The sequence below is a fragment of the Lepisosteus oculatus genome, chromosome 23 (genome assembly GCF_040954835.1).
Source record: "Lepisosteus oculatus isolate fLepOcu1 chromosome 23, fLepOcu1.hap2, whole genome shotgun sequence".
NCBI lineage: Eukaryota > Metazoa > Chordata > Actinopteri > Semionotiformes > Lepisosteidae > Lepisosteus > Lepisosteus oculatus.
Genome location: NC_090718.1, coordinates 429,032 through 451,681, shown reverse-complemented (window position 1 = coordinate 451,681; position 22,650 = coordinate 429,032). Strand labels below are relative to the sequence as shown.

Below are 22,650 nucleotides of genomic sequence, written 5' to 3'. Positions count from 1 at the left end.
ATCTGTGCTCGATTATTTGTGATGAATGGTGGGGTCCCATCCGTGTTTGATTATCTGTGTGACGATCAGGGGGGTCTGATCTGTGCTCGATTATCTGTGTGAAGATCAGGGGGGTCTGATCTGTGTTCGATTATCTGTGATGATCGGTGGGGTCTGATCTGTACTCGATTAACTGTGTGACGATCAGGTGGGTCTGATCTGTGCTTGATTAACTGTATGACGATCAGGGGTCTGATCTGTGCTTGATTATCTGTGTGACGATCAGTGGGGTCTGATCTGTGCTCAATTATCTGTGATGATCGGTGGGGTCTCATCTGTACTCGATTATCTGTGTGACGATCAGTGGGGTCTGATCTGTGCTAGATTATTTGTGTGACGATCAGTGGGGTCTGATCTGTGCTCGATTATCTGTGATGATCGGTGGGGTCTGATCTGTGCTCGATTATCTGTGATGATCGGTGGGGTCTGATCTGTGTGCTCGATTAACTGTGATGATCAGTGGGGTCTGATCTGTGCTCGATTATTTGTGATGAATGGTGGGGTCCCATCTGTGTTTGATTATCTGTGTGACGATCAGGGGGGTCTGATCTGTGCTTGATTATCTGTGTGACAATCAGTGGTGTCTGATCTGTGCTCGATTATCTGTGTTGATTGGTGGGGGTCTGATCTGTGCTCGATTCGTGGTGTCCGTCTGGCCCAGATGCTATAAGGTTCAGAGCCGCTGTGCTGAGCCCATCTGTCCCGCTGAAGGAGCTCCGACAGCACGGCTGGGAGTCTTGCTCCAGTCCCGCACCAGGAGCCGGGGGTAAGAGCTGGCAGGGGGAGGGGAGGGGAGGGGTGGGGTGGAGGCCCAGGCCCGCCCCTCCCGGCGTGACGAGCTCTCCCCCGGCAGGCGGCCGGCGTGCGGGAGGAGCGCGGGGATGAGCTGGAGGTGGAGCTGGTGGAGTCGGGCCGCCGGGTCAGCGTGTCGCGGGACGAGGTCCAGAGGATGAACCCGCCACGCTTCAGCAAGGCGGAGGACATGGCCGACCTCACCTGCCTGAACGAGGCCTCGGTCCTGCACAACCTGAAGGAGAGATACTACTCCGGGCTCATCTACGTGAGTGTGGGGCCGCGGCGGCGGGAGGGGTGGGGCTGGTGAGGCAGCGAGAGGCCGCGGTACAGCACTCACCTCACTCTCCCCTCAGACCTACTCCGGGCTGTTCTGCGTGGTCATCAACCCCTACAAGAACCTGCCGATCTACACCGAGTCCATCGTGGAGATGTATCGCGGCAAGAAGCGCCACGAGATGCCCCCGCACATCTACGCCATCTCTGAGGCCGCTTACAAGAGCATGCTGCAAGGTACCGCGCGGACTTCACTGTGAAACTCACCGCACTGACTCCACTGTGAAACTCACCACCCTGACTCCACTGTGTACCTCACCACGCTGACTCCACTGCGTACCTCACCACGCTGACTTCACTGCGTACCTCACCACGCTGACTTCACTGCGTACCTCACCACGCGGACTTCACTGTGAAACTCACCGCACTGACTCCACTGCGTACCTCACCACGCTGACTTCACTGTGTAACTCACCACGCTGACTTCACTGCGTACCTCACCACGCTGACTCCACTACGTACCTCACCACGCTGACTCCACTACGTACCTCACCACGCTGACTTCACTGTGTACCTCACCACGCTGACTCCACTGCGAAACTCACCACCCTGACTCCACTGCGTACCTCACCACGCTGACTTCACTGTGAAACTCACCACCCTGACTCCACTGCGTACCTCACCACGCTGACTTCACTGTGAAACTCACCACGCTGACTTCACTGCGTACCTCACCACGCTGACTTCACTACGTACCTCACCACGCTGACTTCACTGCGTAACTCACCACGCTGACTTCACTGTGTACCTCACCACGCTAACTTCACTACGTACCTCACCACACTGACTTCACTGCGTACCTCACCACGCTGACTTCACTGCGTACCTCACCACGCTGACTTCACTGTGAACCTCACCACGCTGACTTCACTGTGAACCTCACCACGCTGACTTCACTGTGTACCTCACCACGCTAACTTCACTACGTACCTCACCACACTGACTTCACTGCGTACCTCACCACGCTGACTTCACTGCGTACCTCACCACGCTGACTTCACTGTGAACCTCACCACGCTGACTTCACTGCGTACCTCACCACGCTGACTTCACTGCGTACCTCACCACGCTGACTTCACTGTGTACCTCACCACGCTGACTTCACTGTGAACCTCACCACGCTGACTTCACTGCGTACCTCACCACGCTGACTTCACTGTGTACCTCACCACGCTGACTTCACTGTGTAACTCACCACGCTGACTTCACTGCGTACCTCACCACGCTGACTTCACTGTGTACCTCACCACGCTGACTTCACTGTGAACCTCACCACGCTGACTTCACTGTGTACCTCACCACGCTGACTTCACTGCGTACCTCACCACGCTGACTTCACTGCGTACCTCACCACGCTGACTTCACTGCGTACCTCACCACGCTGACTTCACTGCGTACCTCACCACGCTGACTTCACTGTGTACCTCACCACGCTGACTTCACTGTGTAACTCACCACGCTGACTTCACTGCGTACCTCACCACGCTGACTTCACTGTGTACCTCACCACGCTGACTTCACTGTGAACCTCACCACGCTGACTTCACTGTGTACCTCACCACGCTGACTTCACTGCGTACCTCACCACGCTGACTTCACTGCGTACCTCACCACACTGACTTCACTGCGTACCTCACCACGCTGACTTCACTGCGTACCTCACCACGCTGACTTCACTGTGAACCTCACCGCACTGACTCCACTGCGTACCTCACCACGCTGACTTCACTGTGTAACTCACCACGCTGACTTCACTGCGTACCTCACCACGCTGACTCCACTACGTACCTCACCACGCTGACTCCACTACGTACCTCACCACGCTGACTTCACTGTGTACCTCACCACGCTGACTCCACTGCGAAACTCACCACCCTGACTCCACTGCGTACCTCACCACGCTGACTTCACTGTGAAACTCACCACCCTGACTCCACTGCGTACCTCACCACGCTGACTTCACTGTGAAACTCACCACGCTGACTTCACTGCGTACCTCACCACGCTGACTTCACTACGTACCTCACCACGCTGACTTCACTGCGTAACTCACCACGCTGACTTCACTGTGTACCTCACCACGCTAACTTCACTACGTACCTCACCACACTGACTTCACTGCGTACCTCACCACGCTGACTTCACTGCGTACCTCACCACGCTGACTTCACTGTGAACCTCACCACGCTGACTTCACTGTGTAACTCACCACGCTGACTTCACTGTGTAACTCACCACGCTGACTTCACTGCGTACCTCACCACGCTGACTTCACTGCGTACCTCACCACGCTGACTTCACTGTGTACCTCACCACGCTGACTTCACTGCGTACCTCACCACGCTGACTTCACTGCGTACCTCACCACGCTGACTTCACTGTGTACCTCACCACGCTGACTTCACTGTGTAACTCACCACGCTGACTTCACTGCGTACCTCACCACGCTGACTTCACTGTGAACCTCACCACGCTGACTTCACTGCGTACCTCACCACGCTGACTTCACTGTGTACCTCACCACGCTGACTTCACTGTGTAACTCACCACGCTGACTTCACTGCGTACCTCACCACGCTGACTTCACTGCGTACCTCACCACGCTGACTTCACTGTGTAACTCACCACGCTGACTTCACTGTGTAACTCACCACGCTGACTTCACTGCGTACCTCACCACGCTGACTTCACTGCGTACCTCACCACGCTGACTTCACTGCGTAACTCACCACGCTGACTTCACTGTGTAACTCACCACGCTGACTTCACTGTGTACCTCACCACGCTGACTTCACTGCGTACCTCACCACGCTGACTTCACTACGTACCTCACCACGCTGACTTCACTGCGTACCTCACCACGCTGACTTCACTGCGTACCTCACCACGCTGACTTCACTGTGTAACTCACCACGCTGACTTCACTGCGTACCTCACCACGCTGACTTCACTGCGTACCTCACCACGCTGACTTCACTGCGTACCTCACCACACTGACTTCACTGCGTACCTCACCACGCTGACTTCACTGCGTACCTCACCACACTGACTTCACTGCGTACCTCACCACGCTGACTTCACTGTGTAACTCACCACGCTGACTTCACTGCGTACCTCACCACGCTGACTTCACTGCGTACCTCACCACGCTGACTTCACTGCGTACCTCACCACGCTGACTTCACTGCGTACCTCACCACGCTGACTTCACTGTGTACCTCACCACGCTGACTTCACTGTGTACCTCACCACGCTGACTTCACTGTGTAACTCACCACGCTGACTTCACTGCGTACCTCACCACGCTGACTCCACTGCGTACCTCACCACGCTGACTTCACTGTGTACCTCACCACGCTGACTTCACTGCGTACCTCACCACGCTGACTTCACTGCGTACCTCACCACGCTGACTTCACTGCGTACCTCACCACGCTGACTTCACTGTGTACCTCACCACGCTGACTTCACTGCGTACCTCACCACACTGACTTCACTGCGTACCTCACCACGCTGACTTCACTGTGTACCTCACCACGCTGACTTCACTGTGTACCTCACCACGCTGACTTCACTGCGTACCTCACCACGCTGACTTCACTGCGTACCTCACCACACTGACTTCACTGCGTACCTCACCACGCTGACTCCACTGCGTACCTCACCACGCTGACTTCACTGTGAAACTCACCACCCTGACTCCACTGCGTACCTCACCACGCTGACTTCACTGCGTACCTCACCACGCTGACTTCACTGCGTACCTCACCACGCTGACTTCACTGTGTAACTCACCACGCTGACTTCACTGTGTACCTCACCACGCTGACTTCACTACGTACCTCACCACGCTGACTTCACTACGTACCTCACCACGCTGACTTCACTGCGTACCTCACCACGCTGACTTCACTGTGTACCTCACCACGCTGACTTCACTGCGTACCTCACCACGCTGACTTCACTGCGTACCTCACCACGCTGACTTCACTGTGTACCTCACCACGCTAACTTCACTACGTACCTCACCACACTGACTTCACTGCGTACCTCACCACGCTGACTTCACTGTGTACCTCACCACGCTGACTTCACTGCGTACCTCACCACGCTGACTTCACTGCGTACCTCACCACGCTGACTTCACTGTGTAACTCACCACGCTGACTTCACTGTGTACCTCACCACGCTGACTTCACTGTGAACCTCACCACGCTGACTTCACTGTGTACCTCACCACGCTGACTTCACTGTGAACCTCACCACGCTGACTTCACTACGTACCTCACCACGCTGACTCCACTGCGTACCTCACCACGCTGACTCCACTGCGTACCTCACCACGCTGAATTCACTGTGTACCTCACCACGCTGACTTCACTGCGTACCTCACCACGCTGACTCCACTGCGTACCTCACCACGCTGACTTCACTGCGTACCTCACCACGCTGACTTCACTGCGTACCTCACCACGCTGACTTCACTGTGTACCTCACCACGCTGACTTCACTGTGAACCTCACCACGCTGACTTCACTGCGTACCTCACCACGCTGACTTCACTGTGTACCTCACCACGCTGACTTCACTGTGAACCTCACCACGCTGACTTCACTGTGTACCTCACCACGCTGACTTCACTGTGTACCTCACCACGCTGACTTCACTGCGTACCTCACCACGCTGACTTCACTGCGTACCTCACCACGCTGACTCCACTGCGTATCTCACCACGCTGACTTCACTGCGTACCTCACCACGCTGACTTCACTGTGTAACTCACCACGCTGACTTCACTGCGTACCTCACCACGCTGACTTCACTGCGTACCTCACCACGCTGACTCCACTGCGTATCTCACCACGCTGACTTCACTACGTACCTCACCACGCTGACTTCACTGTGTAACTCACCACGCTGACTTCACTGTGTACCTCACCACGCTGACTTCACTGTGTACCTCACCACGCTGACTTCACTGCGTACCTCACCACGCTGACTTCACTGTGTAACTCACCACGCTGACTTCACTGCGTACCTCACCACGCTGACTTCACTGCGTACCTCACCACGCTGACTTCACTGCGTACCTCACCACGCTGACTTCACTGTGTACCTCACCACGCTGACTTCACTGTGTACCTCACCACGCTGACTTCACTGTGTACCTCACCACGCTGACTTCACTGTGTAACTCACCACGCTGACTTCACTGTGTACCTCACCACGCTGACTTCACTGTGTAACTCACCACGCTGACTTCACTGTGTACCTCACCACGCTGACTTCACTGCGTACCTCACCACGCTGACTTCACTGCGTAACTCACCACGCTGACTTCACTGCGTACCTCACCACGCTGACTTCACTGTGTACCTCACCACGCTGACTTCACTGCGTACCTCACCACGCTGACTTCACTGTGTACCTCACCACGCTGACTTCACTGTGAACCTCACCACGCTGACTTCACTGTGTACCTCACCACGCTGACTTCACTGTGAACCTCACCACGCTGACTTCACTGTGAACCTCACCACGCTGACTTCACTGCGTACCTCACCACGCTGACTTCACTGTGTACCTCACCACGCTGACTTCACTGTGTACCTCACCACGCTGACTTCACTGTGTACCTCACCACGCTGACTTCACTGTGTAACTCACCACGCTGACTTCACTGTGAACCTCACCACGCTGACTTCACTGCGTACCTCACCACTCTGACTTCACTGTGTACCTCACCACCCTGACTCCACTGCGTACCTCACCACGCTGACTTCACTGTGTAACTCACCACGCTGACTTCACTGCGTACCTCACCACGCTGACTTCACTGCGTACCTCACCACGCTGACTCCACTGTGTACCTCACCACGCTGACTTCACTGTGTAACTCACCACGCTGACTTCACTGTGTACCTCACCACGCTGACTTCACTACGTACCTCACCACACTGACTTCACTGCGTACCTCACCACGCTGACTTCACTGTGTACCTCACCACGCTGACTTCACTGCGTAACTCACCACGCTGACTTCACTGCGTACCTCACCACGCTGACTTCACTGTGAACCTCACCACGCTGACTTCACTGCGTACCTCACCACGCTGACTTCACTGTGAACCTCACCACGCTGACTTCACTGTGTACCTCACCACGCTGACTTCACTGCGTACCTCACCACGCTGACTTCACTGTGTACCTCACCACGCTGACTTCACTGTGTACCTCACCACGCTGACTTCACTGTGTACCTCACCACGCTGACTTCACTGTGTACCTCACCACGCTGACTTCACTGCGTACCTCACCACGCTGACTTCACTGTGAACCTCACCACGCTGACTTCACTGTGTACCTCACCACGCTGACTTCACTGCGTACCTCACCACGCTGACTTCACTGTGTAACTCACCACGCTGACTTCACTGCGTACCTCACCACGCTGACTTCACTGAGTACCTCACCACGCTGACTTCACTGCGTACCTCACCACGCTGACTTCACTGTGTACCTCACCACGCTGACTTCACTGTGTACCTCACCACGCTGACTTCACTGTGTACCTCACCACGCTGACTTCACTGCGTACCTCACCACGCTGACTTCACTGCGTACCTCACCACGCTGACTTCACTGTGTAACTCACCACGCTGACTTCACTGCGTACCTCACCACGCTGACTTCACTGCGTCCCTCACCACGCTGACTTCACTGCGTACCTCACCACGCTGACTTCACTACGTACCTCACCACGCTGACTTCACTGCGTACCTCACCTCGCTGACTTCACTGTGTAACTCACCACGCTGACTTCACTGCGTACCTCACCACGCTGACTTCACTGTGTACCTCACCACGCTGACTTCACTGCGTACCTCACCACGCTGACTTCACTGCGTACCTCACCACGCTGACTTCACTGCGTACCTCACCACGCTGACTTCACTGTGTACCTCACCACGCTGACTTCACTGTGAACCTCACCACGCTGACTTCACTGCGTACCTCACCACGCTGACTTCACTGTGTACCTCACCACGCTGACTTCACTGCGTACCTCACCACACTGACTTCACTGTGTAACTCACCACGCTGACTTCACTGCGTACCTCACCACGCTGACTTCACTGCGTACCTCACCACGCTGACTTCACTGCGTACCTCACCACGCTGACTTCACTGTGTACCTCACCACCCTGACTCCACTGCGTACCTCACCACGCTGACTTCACTGTGTACCTCACCACGCTGACTTCACTACGTACCTCACCACGCTGACTTCACTGCGTACCTCACCACGCTGACTTCACTGTGTAACTCACCACGCTGACTTCACTGTGTACCTCACCACGCTAACTTCACTACGTACCTCACCACACTGACTTCACTGCGTACCTCACCACGCTGACTTCACTGTGTAACTCACCACGCTGACTTCACTGTGTACCTCACCACGCTGACTTCACTGTGTACCTCACCACGCTGACTTCACTGCGTACCTCACCACGCTGACTTCACTGCGTACCTCACCACGCTGACTTCACTGCGTACCTCACCACGCTGACTTCACTGCGTAACTCACCACGCTGACTTCACTGCGTACCTCACCACGCTGACTTCACTGTGAACCTCACCACGCTGACTTCACTGCGTACCTCACCACGCTGACTTCACTGTGAACCTCACCACGCTGACTTCACTGCGTACCTCACCACGCTGACTTCACTGCGTACCTCACCACGCTGACTTCACTACGTACCTCACCACGCTGACTTCACTGTGAACCTCACCACGCTGACTTCACTGCGTACCTCACCACGCTGACTTCACTGCGTACCTCACCACGCTGACTTCACTGTGAACCTCACCACGCTGACTTCACTGTGTACCTCACCACGCTGACTTCACTGCGTACCTCACCACGCTGACTTCACTGCGTACCTCACCACGCTGACTTCACTGTGTACCTCACCACGCTGACTTCACTGTGTACCTCACCACGCTGACTTCACTGCGTACCTCACCACGCTGACTCCACTGCGTACCTCACCACACTGACTTCACTGCGTACCTCACCACGCTGACTTCACTGTGTAACTCACCACGCTGACTTCACTGCGTACCTCACCACGCTGACTTCACTGCGTACCTCACCACGCTGACTTCACTGCGTACCTCACCACGCTGACTTCACTGTGTAACTCACCACGCTGACTTCACTGCGTACCTCACCACGCTGACTTCACTGCGTACCTCACCACGCTGACTTCACTGTGTAACTCACCACGCTGACTCCACTGCGTACCTCACCACGCTGACTTCACTGTGTAACTCACCACGCTGACTTCACTGCGTACCTCACCACGCTGACTTCACTGTGTAACTCACCACGCTGACTCCACTGCGTACCTCACCACGCTGACTTCACTGCGTACCTCACCACGCTGACTTCACTGTGTACCTCACCACGCTGACTCCACTGCGTACCTCACCACGCTGACTTCACTGTGTACCTCACCACGCTGACTCCACTGCGTACCTCACCACGCTGACTTCACTGTGTAACTCACCACGCTGACTTCACTGCGTACCTCACCACGCTGACTTCACTGCGTACCTCACCACGCTGACTTCACTGTGTAACTCACCACGCTGACTTCACTGCGTACCTCACCACGCTGACTTCACTGTGAACCTCACCACGCTGACTTCACTGCGTACCTCACCACGCTGACTTCACTGCGTACCTCACCACGCTGACTTCACTGTGTACCTCACCACGCTGACTTCACTGTGAACCTCACCACGCTGACTTCACTGCGTACCTCACCACGCTGACTTCACTGCGTACCTCACCACGCTGACTTCACTACGTACCTCACCACGCTGACTTCACTGCGTACCTCACCACTCTGACTTCACTGTGTACCTCACCACGCTGACTTCACTGTGAACCTCACCACCCTGACTCCACTGCGTATCTCACCACGCTGACTTCACTGCGTATCTCACCACGCTGACTTCACTGTGTAACTCACCACGCTGACTTCACTGCGTACCTCACCACGCTGACTTCACTGTGTACCTCACCACGCTGACTTCACTGTGTACCTCACCACGCTGACTTCACTGTGAACCTCACCACGCTGACTTCACTGCGTACCTCACCACGCTGACTTCACTGTGTACCTCACCACGCTGACTTCACTGTGTACCTCACCACGCTGACTTCACTGCGTACCTCACCACGCTGACTTCACTGTGTACCTCACCACGCTGACTTCACTGTGAACCTCACCACGCTGACTTCACTGTGTACCTCACCACGCTGACTTCACTGCGTACCTCACCACGCTGACTTCACTGTGTACCTCACCACGCTGACTTCACTGTGTAACTCACCACGCTGACTTCACTGTGTACCTCACCACGCTGACTTCACTGTGTACCTCACCACGCTGACTTCACTGTGTACCTCACCACGCTGACTTCACTGTGAACCTCACCACGCTGACTTCACTGCGTACCTCACCACGCTGACTTCACTGTGTACCTCACCACGCTGACTTCACTGTGTACCTCACCACCCTGACTTCACTGTGTACCTCACCACGCTGACTTCACTGTGAACCTCACCACGCTGACTTCACTGTGTACCTCACCACGCTGACTTCACTGTGTACCTCACCACGCTGACTTCACTGTGAACCTCACCACGCTGACTTCACTGCGTACCTCACCACGCTGACTCCACTGCGTACCTCACCACGCTGACTTCACTGCGTACCTCACCACGCTGACTTCACTGTGTACCTCACCACGCTGACTTCACTACGTACCTCACCACGCTAACTTCACTGTGTACCTCACCACGCTGACTTCACTGTGTACCTCACCACGCTGACTTCACTGTGTACCTCACCACGCTGACTTCACTGCGTACCTCACCACGCTAACTTCACTGCGTACCTCACCACGCTGACTTCACTGCGTACCTCACCACGCTGACTTCACTGTGTACCTCACCACGCTGACTTCACTGCGTACCTCACCACGCTGACTCCACTGCGTACCTCACCACGCTGACTTCACTGCGTACCTCACCACGCTGACTTCACTGTGTACCTCACCACGCTGACTTCACTGTGTACCTCACCACGCTGACTCCACTGCGTACCTCACCACGCTGACTTCACTGTGTACCTCACCACGCTGACTTCACTGTGTACCTCACCACGCTGACTTCACTGCGTACCTCACCACGCTGACTTCACTGTGTACCTCACCACGCTGACTTCACTGCGTACCTCACCACGCTGACTTCACTGCGTACCTCACCACGCTAACTTCACTGCGTACCTCACCACGCTGACTTCACTGCGTACCTCACCACGCTGACTTCACTGTGTACCTCACCACGCTGACTTCACTGTGTATCTCACCACACTGACTATCAGACTCCACTGACACTGACAGACCATCCTGAGATGCTCCAGGCTGGACTGGACTGACTGGACTGGGAGCTGGATTAGATCTTAAATGGGATTATTGTCAGACTCCACTGACACTGACAGACCATCCTGAGACTCCCCAGGCCTGTACAGGTGTGTCAGGAATGTGCTGAACCTGCAGGACCGGTGTAGGAGTGTCTGCGTTCAGAAGAGCCCCAGGGTGCTGCAGTGCCCCACCCTGTCTGTGTGCCTGTCAACCACAGTCTCTCAGGAGCTGGGCCACCAGAGGGCAGCGTTCTGACCCCTGAGGCATCACTGTGTCACTGCGCCACCAGAGGGCAGCGTTCTGACCCCCTGAGGCATCACTGTGTCACCAGAGGGTAGCGTTCTGACACCCTGAGGCGTCACTGCATCACTGCGCCACCAGAGGGCAGCGTTCTGACCCCTGAGGCGTCACTACGTCACCAGAGGGCAGCGTTCTGACTCCTGAGGCGTCACTGTGTCACTGCGCCACCAGAGGGCAGCGTTCTGACCCCCTGAGGCATCACTGTGTCATCAGAGGGTAGCGTTCTGACACCCTGAGGCGTCACTGCATCACTGCGCCACCAGAGGGCAGCGTTCTGACCCCCTGAGGCATCACTGTGTCACTGCGCCACCAGAGGGCAGCGTTCTGACCCCTGAGGCATCACTGTGTCACTGCGCCACCAGAGGGCAGCGTTCTGACCCCCTGAGGCATCACTGTGTCACTGCGCCACCAGAGGGCAGCGTTCTGACCCCTGAGGCATCACTGCGCCACCAGAGGGCAGCGTTCTGACCCCCTGAGGCGTCACTGCATCACTGCGCCACCAGAGGGCAGCGTTCTGACCCCCTGAGGCATCACTGTGTCACCAGAGGGTAGCGTTCTGACACCCTGAGGCGTCACTGCATCACTGCGCCACCAGAGGGCAGCGTTCTGACCCCCTGAGGCATCACTGTGTCACTGCGCCACCAGAGGGCAGCGTTCTGACCCCCTGAGGCATCACTGTGTCACTGCGCCACCAGAGGGCAGCGTTCTGACCCCTGAGGCATCACTGTGTCACTGCGCCACCAGAGGGCAGCGTTCTGACCCCTGAGGCATCACTGTGTCACTGCGCCACCAGAGGGCAGCGTTCTGACCCCTGAGGCATCACTGTGTCACTGCGCCACCAGAGGGCAGCGTTCTGACCCCTGAGGCATCACTGCGCCACCAGAGGGCAGCGTTCTGACCCCCTGAGGCGTCACTGCATCACTGCGCCACCAGAGGGCAGCGTTCTGACCCCCTGAGGCATCACTGTGTCACTGCGCCACCAGAGGGCAGCGTTCTGACCCCTGAGGCATCACTGCGCCACCAGAGGGCAGCGTTCTGACCCCTTGAGGCATCACTGTGTCACCAGAGGGTAGCGTTCTGACACCCTGAGGCGTCACTGCATCACTGCGCCACCAGAGGGCAGCGTTCTGACCCCCTGAGGCATCACTGTGTCACTGCGCCACCAGAGGGCAGCGTTCTGACCCCCTGAGGCGTCACTGCGCCACCAGAGGGCAGCATTTCAGGTGCTGGAGCTTTTAGACGCAGATCATCACCCAGGATGATGGTCGCTTTTTACCTTTCACCTGTACCAGCCCTGAGCTTTGACCTTCGCCAGGCTTGACCTTTCACCTGTACCAGCCCTGAGCTTTGACCTTCGCCAGGCTTGACCTTTCACCTGTACCAGCCCTGAGCTTTGACGTTCACCAGGTTTGACCTTTCACCTGTGCCAGCCCTGACTTGTGTCCTGTCCTGGCCATGACCCGTGACCTGTGTCAGGCTTGATCTTTGACCTCTCCCTGCTTTGTTCTTCACTGTGTCTCTGAGCTGAACTAGATCAGCTCTTAAACTGACCGTTACCTGTCTGCTGAACTGACTGCAGTTTAACATGTGACGTCTCTCTCCACAGACAGAGAAGACCAGTCCATTCTGTGCACGTGAGTATCGTTTTGTGTTCCATTAATAACCCTGAGGCTGTGTCTTCTTTCTTTTTCTGTATTAATAACCCTGAGTGTGAGTCCTCTGTCTGTTGCTGTATTAATAACCCTGAGCCTGTGTCCTCTGTCTGTTTCTGTAATAACAACCCTGAGCCTGTGTCCTCTGTCTGTTGCTGTATTAATAACCCTGAGCGTGTGTCCTCTGTCTGTTTCTGTTTTAACAACCCTGAGCCTGTGTCCTCTGTCTGTTTCTGTATTAACAACCCTGAGCGTGTGTGGCTGTGTTGTTGTATTTAGGCAGTGTGTGTTGCTGTGTGTTGTTGTATTAGACCAGTGTGTGTTGCTATATTAAGCCAGTGTGTGTTGCTGTGTGTTGCTATATTAAGCCAGCGTGTGTTGTGTGTTGTGTCTGTTGTGTGGCAGCGGGGAGTCCGGCGCAGGAAAGACAGAGAACACCAAGAAGGTGATCCAGTACCTGGCCCACGTAGCCTCGTCCCACAGGCCCGGACCAGCAGGCCCAGCCCGGTCCACAGCACAGGTACTGTACGTTCCTGACCCAGAGAGACACTCTAGAGAATCCCAGTGCAGCCCAGTGCAGTCCAGTCCAATGACAGTGTGGAGAATCACAATACTGTCCCAGTCCAGTCCAGTCCAGTGACAGTGTGGAGAATTATATTACTGTCCCAGTCCAGTCCAGTCCAGTCCAGTGACAGTGTGGAGAATTATAGTACTGTCCCAGTCCAGTCCAGTCCAGTCCAGTCTAGTCCAGTGACAGTGTGAAGAATCACCGTACTGTCCAGTCCAGCCCAGTGTGGAGAATCACAGTCCTGTCCCAGTCTAGTCCAGTGACAGTGTGGAGAATCACAGTACTGTCCCAGTCCAGTCCAGTCCAGTCCAGTGACAGTGTGGAGAATCACAGTACTGTCCCAGTCAAGTCCAGTCCAGTGTGGAGAATCACAGTACTGACCAGTCCAGTCCAGACCAGTGACAATGTGGAGATTCACAGTCCAGTCCAGTGACAGTGTGGAGAACCACAGTCCAGTCCAGTCCAGTCAAGCCCAGTGTGGAGAATCACAGTACTGTCCCAGTCCAGTCCAGTCCAGTCCAGTGTGGAGAATCACAGTACTGACCAGTCCAGTCCAGACCAGTGACAATGCGGAGATTCACAGTCCAGTCCAGTGACAGTGTGGAGAATCACAGTACTGTCCCAGTCCAGTCCAGCCCAGTGTGGAGAATCACAGTACTGTCCCAGTCTAGTCCAGTGACAGTGTGGAGAATCACAGTACTGTCCCAGTCCAGTCCAGTCCAGTCCAGTGACAGTGTGGAGAATCACAGTACTGTCCCAGTCCAGTCCAGTCCAGTCCAGTGACAGTGTGGAGAATCACAGTACTGACCAGTCCAGCCCAGTGTGGAGAATCACAGTACTGTCCCAGTCCAGTCCAGTGACAGTGTGGAGAATCACATTCCAGTCCAGTGAAGGTGTAGTTGATGTGAGAAAAATGTGGTAAATCCCTCCCTTCTCTCTCTCCTCTCTCAATTCAGCATTACTGGCTGGGCCAGTGAATAGACTAGTGTTGCCAAAGATACACACAATTAACACAACATCTACAATACAGACACATCATAGACATTTACACACAAACACATGGAGCATTACTGAGAGACAGCGTCACTGTTCCTCAGGCTGGGAGAGGAGCTCACACACTGTATTATTATTATTGAGAGACAGGCTCATTGTCTGTTCCTCAGGCTGGGACAGGAGATCACACACTGTATTATTATTATTATTGAGAGACAGGCTCACTGTCTGTTCCTCAGGCTGGGACAGGAGATCACACACTGTATTATTATTATTGAGAGACAGGCTCACTGTTTAATCCCAGAGTATCTGTCACACTGCAGTAGGAAGTGCACCTCTGTCTCTATTTCTCCCCACTGGCAGTGGGAGCACAGCCTGTCCTCTCTGGACAGTCAGGTCTGCCTGTGTCCAGTTTCTCTGGCCAGGCTGTGGTCACTGAGCCTGTCCTCTCTGGACAGTCAGGTCTGCCTGGGTCCAGTTTCTATGGGCAGGCTGTGGTCACTGAGCCTGTCCTCTCTGGACAGTCAGGTCTGCCTGTGTCTTCTCTGGCCAGGCTGTGGTCACTGAGCCTGTCCTCTCTGTGCAGCCAGGTCTGCCTGTGTCGCCCAGTTTCTATGGCCAGGCTGTGGTCACTGAGGCTGTACTTCGTCAGGGTCTGTTTCTTTTTGCTGTTTCTTATCTTGGTCAAATATTCAGCTAGTGTGTATTGTCTTTCTCTCCTGTCTCTCCCGTCTCTCCTGTGTCTCCCATCTCTCCTGTGTCTCCTGTGTCTCCTGTGTCTCCTCTGTCTTTTGTCTCTCCCATCTCTCCCATCTCTCCCATCTCTTCTGTGTCTCGTCTCTCCCGTCTCTCCTGTGTCTCCTGTCTCTCCTGTGTCTCCTCTGTCTTTTGTCTCTCCTGTTTCTCCCGTCTCTCTTGTCTCTCCTGTGTCTTCTGTGTCTCCTATGTCTCCTGTCTCTCTTGTCTCTCCTGTTTCTCCCGTCTCTCTTGTCTCTCCTGTGTCTCCTGTCTCTCCTGCGTCTCCTCTCTCTTGTGTCTCCTGTCTCTCCTGTGTCTCCTGTCTCTGTAAGGGGGATGTGCACAAGGCCAGTGGACAGCGCTCTACAGCAGGTGGATCTGTGCACAGAGTGAGTGCGGGGTGCTGGGGGAACTGGGGTCAGTGTCTGTGTGTTTCTGCACTCACCTGTGTGTCCTGTGCTGGTTCTTGTCTTTCTGCATGTGTGTCCTGCACTGTGTGGCCTGGGCTCACTGACCCAGAGTGGAACATATGTGAGTATGACCTCCATCACCATGCCTATATCGACCCTGTCTGTCCGCTGCTCATAGTGTTCATACTGTAGATACTGACCTGTCTGTCTGCTCTGATAGTGTTCATACTGTAGATACTGACCTGTCTGTCTGCTCTGACAGTGTTCATACTGTAGATACTGACCCGTCTGTCTGCTCTGACAGTGTTCATACTGTAGATACTGACCCGTCTGTCTATTCTGACAGTGTTCATACTGTAGATACTGACCTGTCTGTCTGCTCTGATAGTGTTCATACTGTAGATACTGACCTGTCTGTCTGCTCTGACAGTTTTCATACTGTAGATACTGACCCGTCTGTCTATTCTGACAGTGTTCATACTGTAGATACTGACCCGTCTGTCTATTCTGACAGTGTTCATACTGTAGATACTGACCCGTCTGTCTATTCTGACAGTGTTCATACTGTAGATACTGACCCGTCTGTCTGCTCTGACAGTGTTCGTACTGTAGATACTGACCCGTCTGTCTTCTCTGATAGTGTTCATACTGTAGATACTGACCCGTCTGTCTGCTCTCTATAGTGTTCATACTGTAGATACTGACCCGTCTGTCTGCTCTCTATAGTGTTCGTACTGTAGATACTGCCCTGTCTGTCTGCTCTGGTACTGTTCGTACTGTAGATACTGCCCTGTCTGTCTGCTCTCTATAGTGTTCGTACTGTAGATACTGACCCGTCTGTCTGCTATGGTACTGTTTATACTGTAGATACTGACCCGTCTGTCTGCTATGGTACTGTTTATACTGTAGATACTGACCTGTCTGTCTGCTCTGATAGTGTTCGTACTGTAGATACTGCCCTGTCTGTCTGCTCTGGTACTGTTCGTACTGTAGATACTGCCCTGTCTGTCTGCTCTGGTACTCTTCGTACTGTAGAATATTGAGTATTGTTTCTCTTGCTGACACCGGTGTGGATTAATATGAGGTGTAATGTGAGGCCTGTCCTGCAGGGGGAGCTAGAGAAGCAGCTGCTACAGGCCAATCCTATACTGGAGGCCTTTGGGAATGCCAAGACTGTGAAGAACGACAACTCCTCGCGCTTTGTAAGTGTGTGTGTGTGACTGTGGGTGTGAGTGTGTGTCTATGAGTGTGTCTGTGTCTGGGTGTGTGAGAGTTTGTGTGTCTGTGAGTGTGTCTGTGTCTGGGTGAATGTGATCGTGTGTGTCTATGGGTGTGTGTTAGTGTGTTACTCTATACTAACGTACACTGTGTCTCTGGACTCAGGGCAAGTTTATTCGGATCAACTTCGATGTGGCAGGATACATTGTAGGAGCAAATATAGAGACTTGTATCCTTTACTCCACTGCTGTCCAACACAGCAGGCTACACTGACTGGACACAGCAAAGTGACCCTGACTGACTGATTGGACACTACAGCACAGAGACACTGACTGACTGACTGATTGGACACTACAGCACAGTGACCCTGACTGACTGGACGCTACAGCACAGAGACACTGACTGACTGACTGGACACTACAGCACAGTGACCCTGACTGACTGACTGGACACTACAGCACAGAGACACTGACTGACTGGACACTACAGCACAGAGACACTGACTGACTGACTGGACACTACAGCACAGAGACACTGACTGACTGGACACAACAGCACAGAGACACTGACTGACTGACTGGACACTACAGCACAGAGACACTGACTGACTGGACACTACAGCACAGTGACCCTGAGTGACTGACTGATTGGACACTACAGCACAGTGACCCTGACTGACTGGACACACAGAGCCCAGGAGAGAGGAGGGTCAGCAGGAGATGTCCTCAGGGATGGTTTCCATGAAGGAGGGGATGCAAAATTCTGTGTGACCCTTGACCCCAGCCGCTCAGACCTGCTGGAGAAGTCTCGGGCCGTCCGGCAGAGCCGCGAGGAGAGGACCTTCCACATCTTCTACCAGCTGCTGTCCGGCGCCCCCGAGGACATGAGGGGTACGCCCTGCGCCCCAGCACTGACCCCCCTCTCTGTCTGTCTCTCTGAGTGTCACCCTCTGTACTCCTACACTCCCTGCGCCCCCCTGTACCCCTGCACCCCTATACACCCTGCACCCCTGTACCCCCCGCGCCCCTGCACTGACCCCTCTCTTCCCTCTGCGCAGTGGGGCTCCTCCTGGCCAGCGGGGACCAGTACCGCTTCCTGTCCAGTGGGCTGCTGGCAGTGTCCGGCCAGAGTGACCCAGAGGACTTCACCCAGACTCTGGAGGCCATGAGTGTGATGGGGTTCAGCACAGGAGAGGTCCTGGGTAAGTGTGAGAGAGGAGAGACTGGAGAGAGCCTGGAGACGGGAGAGAGGAGAGAGGAAAGGGGAGAGGGGAGACAGGAGAGACAGGAGAGAGGAGAGACAGGAGACAGGAGACAGGAGAGAGGAGAGGGGAGACGACAGAGACAGGAGAGAGGAGAGACAGGAGACAGGAGAGACAGGGGAGAGAAGAGAGGGGAGAGGAGAGGAGAGAGGGGAGAGAGAGGAGAGGAGAGAGACAGGAGAGAGAGGGGAGAGGAGAGAGACAGGAGAGAGAGGGAAGAGGAGAGAGGAGACAGAAGAGAGAGGGGAGAGAGGAGACAGGAGAGACAGGAGAAACAGGGGGTAGGTAACACTTCTAAAACCCCTCTCTGTCTCTGTCTCTGTCTCTGTCTCTGTCTCTGTCTCTGTCTCCGTGTCCTGTAGCGATGTTGAGGGTCATCTCCGCTGTGCTGCAGTTCGGGAACATCGCCTTCCAGCGGGACAAGAGCTCTGACCAGGCCTCCATGCCGGACGACACAGGTACTGCCCCCCCAGGCCTCGGCCTGACCCCCTGCTACCCCTGCAGGTGGCGCCCCCTCCTGGTGACAGGGAACCTTACAGCACCCAGTGGTGACAGGGAGTGTCATCTGCGCCGGGACTCCAGCAAGGACTGCCAGACACTGACATCAACATGGTGGATTGTGATGTCACCGCACCGTCCACCCGCTGTGTGTGATGTCACCGCACCGTCCACCCGCTGTGTGTGATGTCACCGCACCATCCACCCGCTGTGTGTGATGTCACAGTGCTGTCGCCAGGCTGTGTGTGATGTCGCTGTGCCGTCGCCAGGCTGTGTGTGATGTCACTGCGCCGTCACTAGGCTGTGTGTGATGTCACTGAGTGAGTGGTGAGCTGCGGACGGTGACCTGTATCATCTCTCTGCCCCCAGCTGCCCAGAAGCTGTGCCACCTGCTGGGGATCAGCGTGCTGGAGTTCAGCAGAGCCATCCTGACACCCCGCATCAGGGTGGGCCGGGAGTTCGTACAGAAAGCACAGACCAAGGAGCAGGTGACTGTCTGCAGGGCTGGGGCTCCCCTCTCTCTCCCTCTCTTCCCCTCTCTCCCCCCTCTCTCTCTCCTCTCAATTCAGTTCAATTCAGGGTGCTTTATTAGCATGACCGATGGGTACAATCAGTGTTGCCAAAGCAAATAAAAATAATGAAATTAACATGACACAAAACACAAAATAAAAGTAAAATAAAATCTACAGACCTATTACAGACATTTACAACAGAGACATGTCATAAAATATTTACATAAACTGTAAACATATGGAGCATTATAGGGAGACAGACTCACTGTTCCTCAGGCTGGGACAGGAGATCACATACTGGGCTGCCAGTTCAACTCTCTCTCCCAGTAGGATTGGGAGCCGTTGTGATTCTGGCAGGTGTGGGAACTCTGGGACTAGATTTCTGAATTTAGGGAAGAGTGTTTCTCTAATCCCAGAGTATCTGTCACAGTGCAGTAGGAAGTGCACCTCTGTCTCTATTTCTCCCCACTGGCAGTGGGAGCACAGCCTGTCCTCTCTGGACAGTCAGGTCTGCCTGTGTCCAGTTTCTCTGGCCAGGCTGTGGTCACTGAGCCTGTCCTCTCTGGACAGTCAGGCCTGCCTGTGTCCAGTTTCTCTGGCCAGGCTGTGGTCACTGAACCTGTCCTCTCTGGACAGTCAGGTCTGCCTGCGTCCAGTTTCGCTTGCCAGGCTGTGGTCACTGAGCCTGTCCTCTCTGGACAGTCAGGTCTGCCTGTGTCCAGTTTCTCTGGCCAGGCTGTGGTCACTGAGCCTGTACTTCATCAGGGTCTGTTTCTGTTTCTTATCTTGGTCAAATATTCAGCTAGTGTGTATTGTCTGTTTAGGGTTCTGTAGCATTCCAGTTTATGTTGTGTTTGTGTGATGTGTTTGTGTGTGTGTCCCAGTGTGTGAGATATTGCTGTTTGATCTGTGCTGTGATGTGGTTGAGTCTGAGTTGTGGTGCTCTAGCAGTGCTGTCCTGAGGCTGGTTAGTGTCGGTGTGGCTCAGGTCAGTGAGCCTCAGGACCAGCTGGCTCAGGGGGCTCTGTTTCTCTCACTCCTCTCTCCTCTCTCCTGCTGGTCCCTCACTCCTCTCTCCTCTCTCCTGCTGGTCTCTCGCTCCTCTCTCTCCTCTCTCACTCCTCTCTCCCTCTCTCCTGCTGGTCCCTCACTCCTCTCACCTCTCTCCTGCTGGTCTCTCGCTCCTCTCTCTCCTCTCTCACTCCTCTCTCCTGTGTCTCCCGTCTCCCCCAGGCTGACTTTGCGGTGGAGGCCCTGGCGAAGGCCTGCTACGAGCGCCTGTTCCGCTGGCTGGTTCAGCGCATCAACAGGGCTCTGGACCGCAGCCGCCGGCAGGGAGCCTCCTTCATCGGCATCCTGGACATCGCTGGGTTCGAGATCTTCCAGGTGCTGAGGGTGGAGAGGGAGGAGAGAGAGGGAGGAGAGAAGGGGGGGGGAGAGAGGGGGGAGAGAAAGGGAGGGGAGAGAGGGGAGAGAGAGGGGGGAGAGAGGGGAGAGTGGAGAAAGAGGGGGGAGAGAGAGGAGAGGGGGGAGAGGAGAGACAGAGGAGAGAGAGGGAGGGGAGAGAGGAGAGAGAGAGGGAGGAGAGAGAGGAGAGGGAGGGGAGAGAGGAGAGAGAGAGGGAGGAGAGAGAGGGAGGGGAGAGGGGAGAAGAGAGAGGGGGGAGAGGGGGGAGAGGGGAGAGGGGAGAGGGGAAAGAGAAAAGGAGAGAAAGGGGGGAGAGAGGGGAGAGGGGAGAGAGGGGAGAGAGGGAGGAGAGAGAGGAGGGGAGAGAGGGAGGGGAGAGAGGGAGGAGAGAGAGGGGAGAGGGGAGAGAGGGAGGAGAGAGAGGGGAGAGGGGAGAGAGGGGGGAGAGGAGAGAGAGAGGAGAGAGGGGAGAGAAGGAGAGAGGTGAGAGAGTTGAGAGAGAGAGGGGGGACAGGGGACATGGGAGAGAGTTGAGAGAGGAGGGAGAGAGGAGATAGAGAGACAGGTGTAGAGAGAGGAGAGACAGATTGAGGGAGACTGAGAGACAGGAGTCGAGAGGCAGGAGATGGAGGCAGTGTGGACAACTGAGCTTCGTCACTGAGCCCTGCTGGCCTCTCTCTCTCCCCAGCTGAACTCGTTTGAGCAGCTGTGCATTAATTACACTAACGAGAAGCTGCAGCAGCTGTTCAACCACACCATGTTCGTGCTGGAGCAGGAGGAGTACCAGCGCGAGGCCATCGAGTGGAACTTCATCGACTTCGGCCTGGACCTGCAGCCCTGCATCGAGCTCATCGAGAGGCCGGTCAGTGTGCCTGACCCTCCTCCCCCTCCTCCAGAGAGGGACCGGTCAGTCTGTCTGACCCTCCTCCTCCTCCAGAGAGAGAGAGAGAGAGAGAGGGTTACTGTGTGAACAGTAACCTGGGGAAGGTATTCTGCAGTATCCTAAATACACGAATACTGGCCTTCCTTACCGAACACAATGTCCTGAGCAAGAGTCAGATTGGCTTCTTGCCAGATCACCGCACATCTGATCACATTTACACCCTATACACACTGATAGACAAACACATCCACCAAAAACACAAAGGTAAAAGGTGAGAGAGAACAGGGGCTGCAGCAGAACCTGGCACTGCTGGAGCAGTACTGTCAGACCTGGGCACTGCCAGTCAATCTGGACAAGACCAGAGTTATGGTTTTCCAGAAGAAAGCCAGACCTCAGGGAAACAGGTACAAATTCACACTGAACAACAACACATTGGAGCACACATCCAGCTACACATTATCTCGGTCTCACCCAATCAGCTCTTCTAGTTTTTACCTGGCAGTGAAGACACTGAGGGAGAAGGCACTCAGGGCTTTC

The 22,650-nt window shown here is 55.0% G+C and overlaps 1 protein-coding gene across 3 annotated transcripts in view; it reads left to right on the top strand.

Annotated features, from left to right (window-relative positions):
- Nucleotides 1-22,650, top strand: part of myh14 (myosin, heavy chain 14, non-muscle) — a 51,196-nt gene that overhangs the window by 2,176 nt on the left and 26,370 nt on the right. For 2 of the 3 annotated variants that reach the window (XM_069182652.1, XM_069182654.1), the window contains exons 3-15: nt 893-1,099; nt 1,188-1,344; nt 13,580-13,607; nt 14,031-14,145; nt 16,257-16,313; nt 17,444-17,536; nt 17,718-17,781; nt 18,344-18,442; nt 18,610-18,753; nt 19,176-19,271; nt 19,681-19,799; nt 21,057-21,209; nt 21,919-22,092. In XM_069182652.1, coding sequence (XP_069038753.1) covers nt 893-1,099; nt 1,188-1,344; nt 13,580-13,607; nt 14,031-14,145; nt 16,257-16,313; nt 17,444-17,536; nt 17,718-17,781; nt 18,344-18,442; nt 18,610-18,753; nt 19,176-19,271; nt 19,681-19,799; nt 21,057-21,209; nt 21,919-22,092 — 1,506 coding nt within the window. Of the gene's footprint in view, nt 1-892; nt 1,100-1,187; nt 1,345-13,579; nt 13,608-14,030; nt 14,146-16,256; nt 16,314-16,443; nt 16,456-17,443; nt 17,537-17,717; nt 17,782-18,343; nt 18,443-18,609; nt 18,754-19,175; nt 19,272-19,680; nt 19,800-21,056; nt 21,210-21,918; nt 22,093-22,650 lie in introns of all 3 variants that reach the window. The other variant, XM_069182653.1, reaches the window with a different exon arrangement.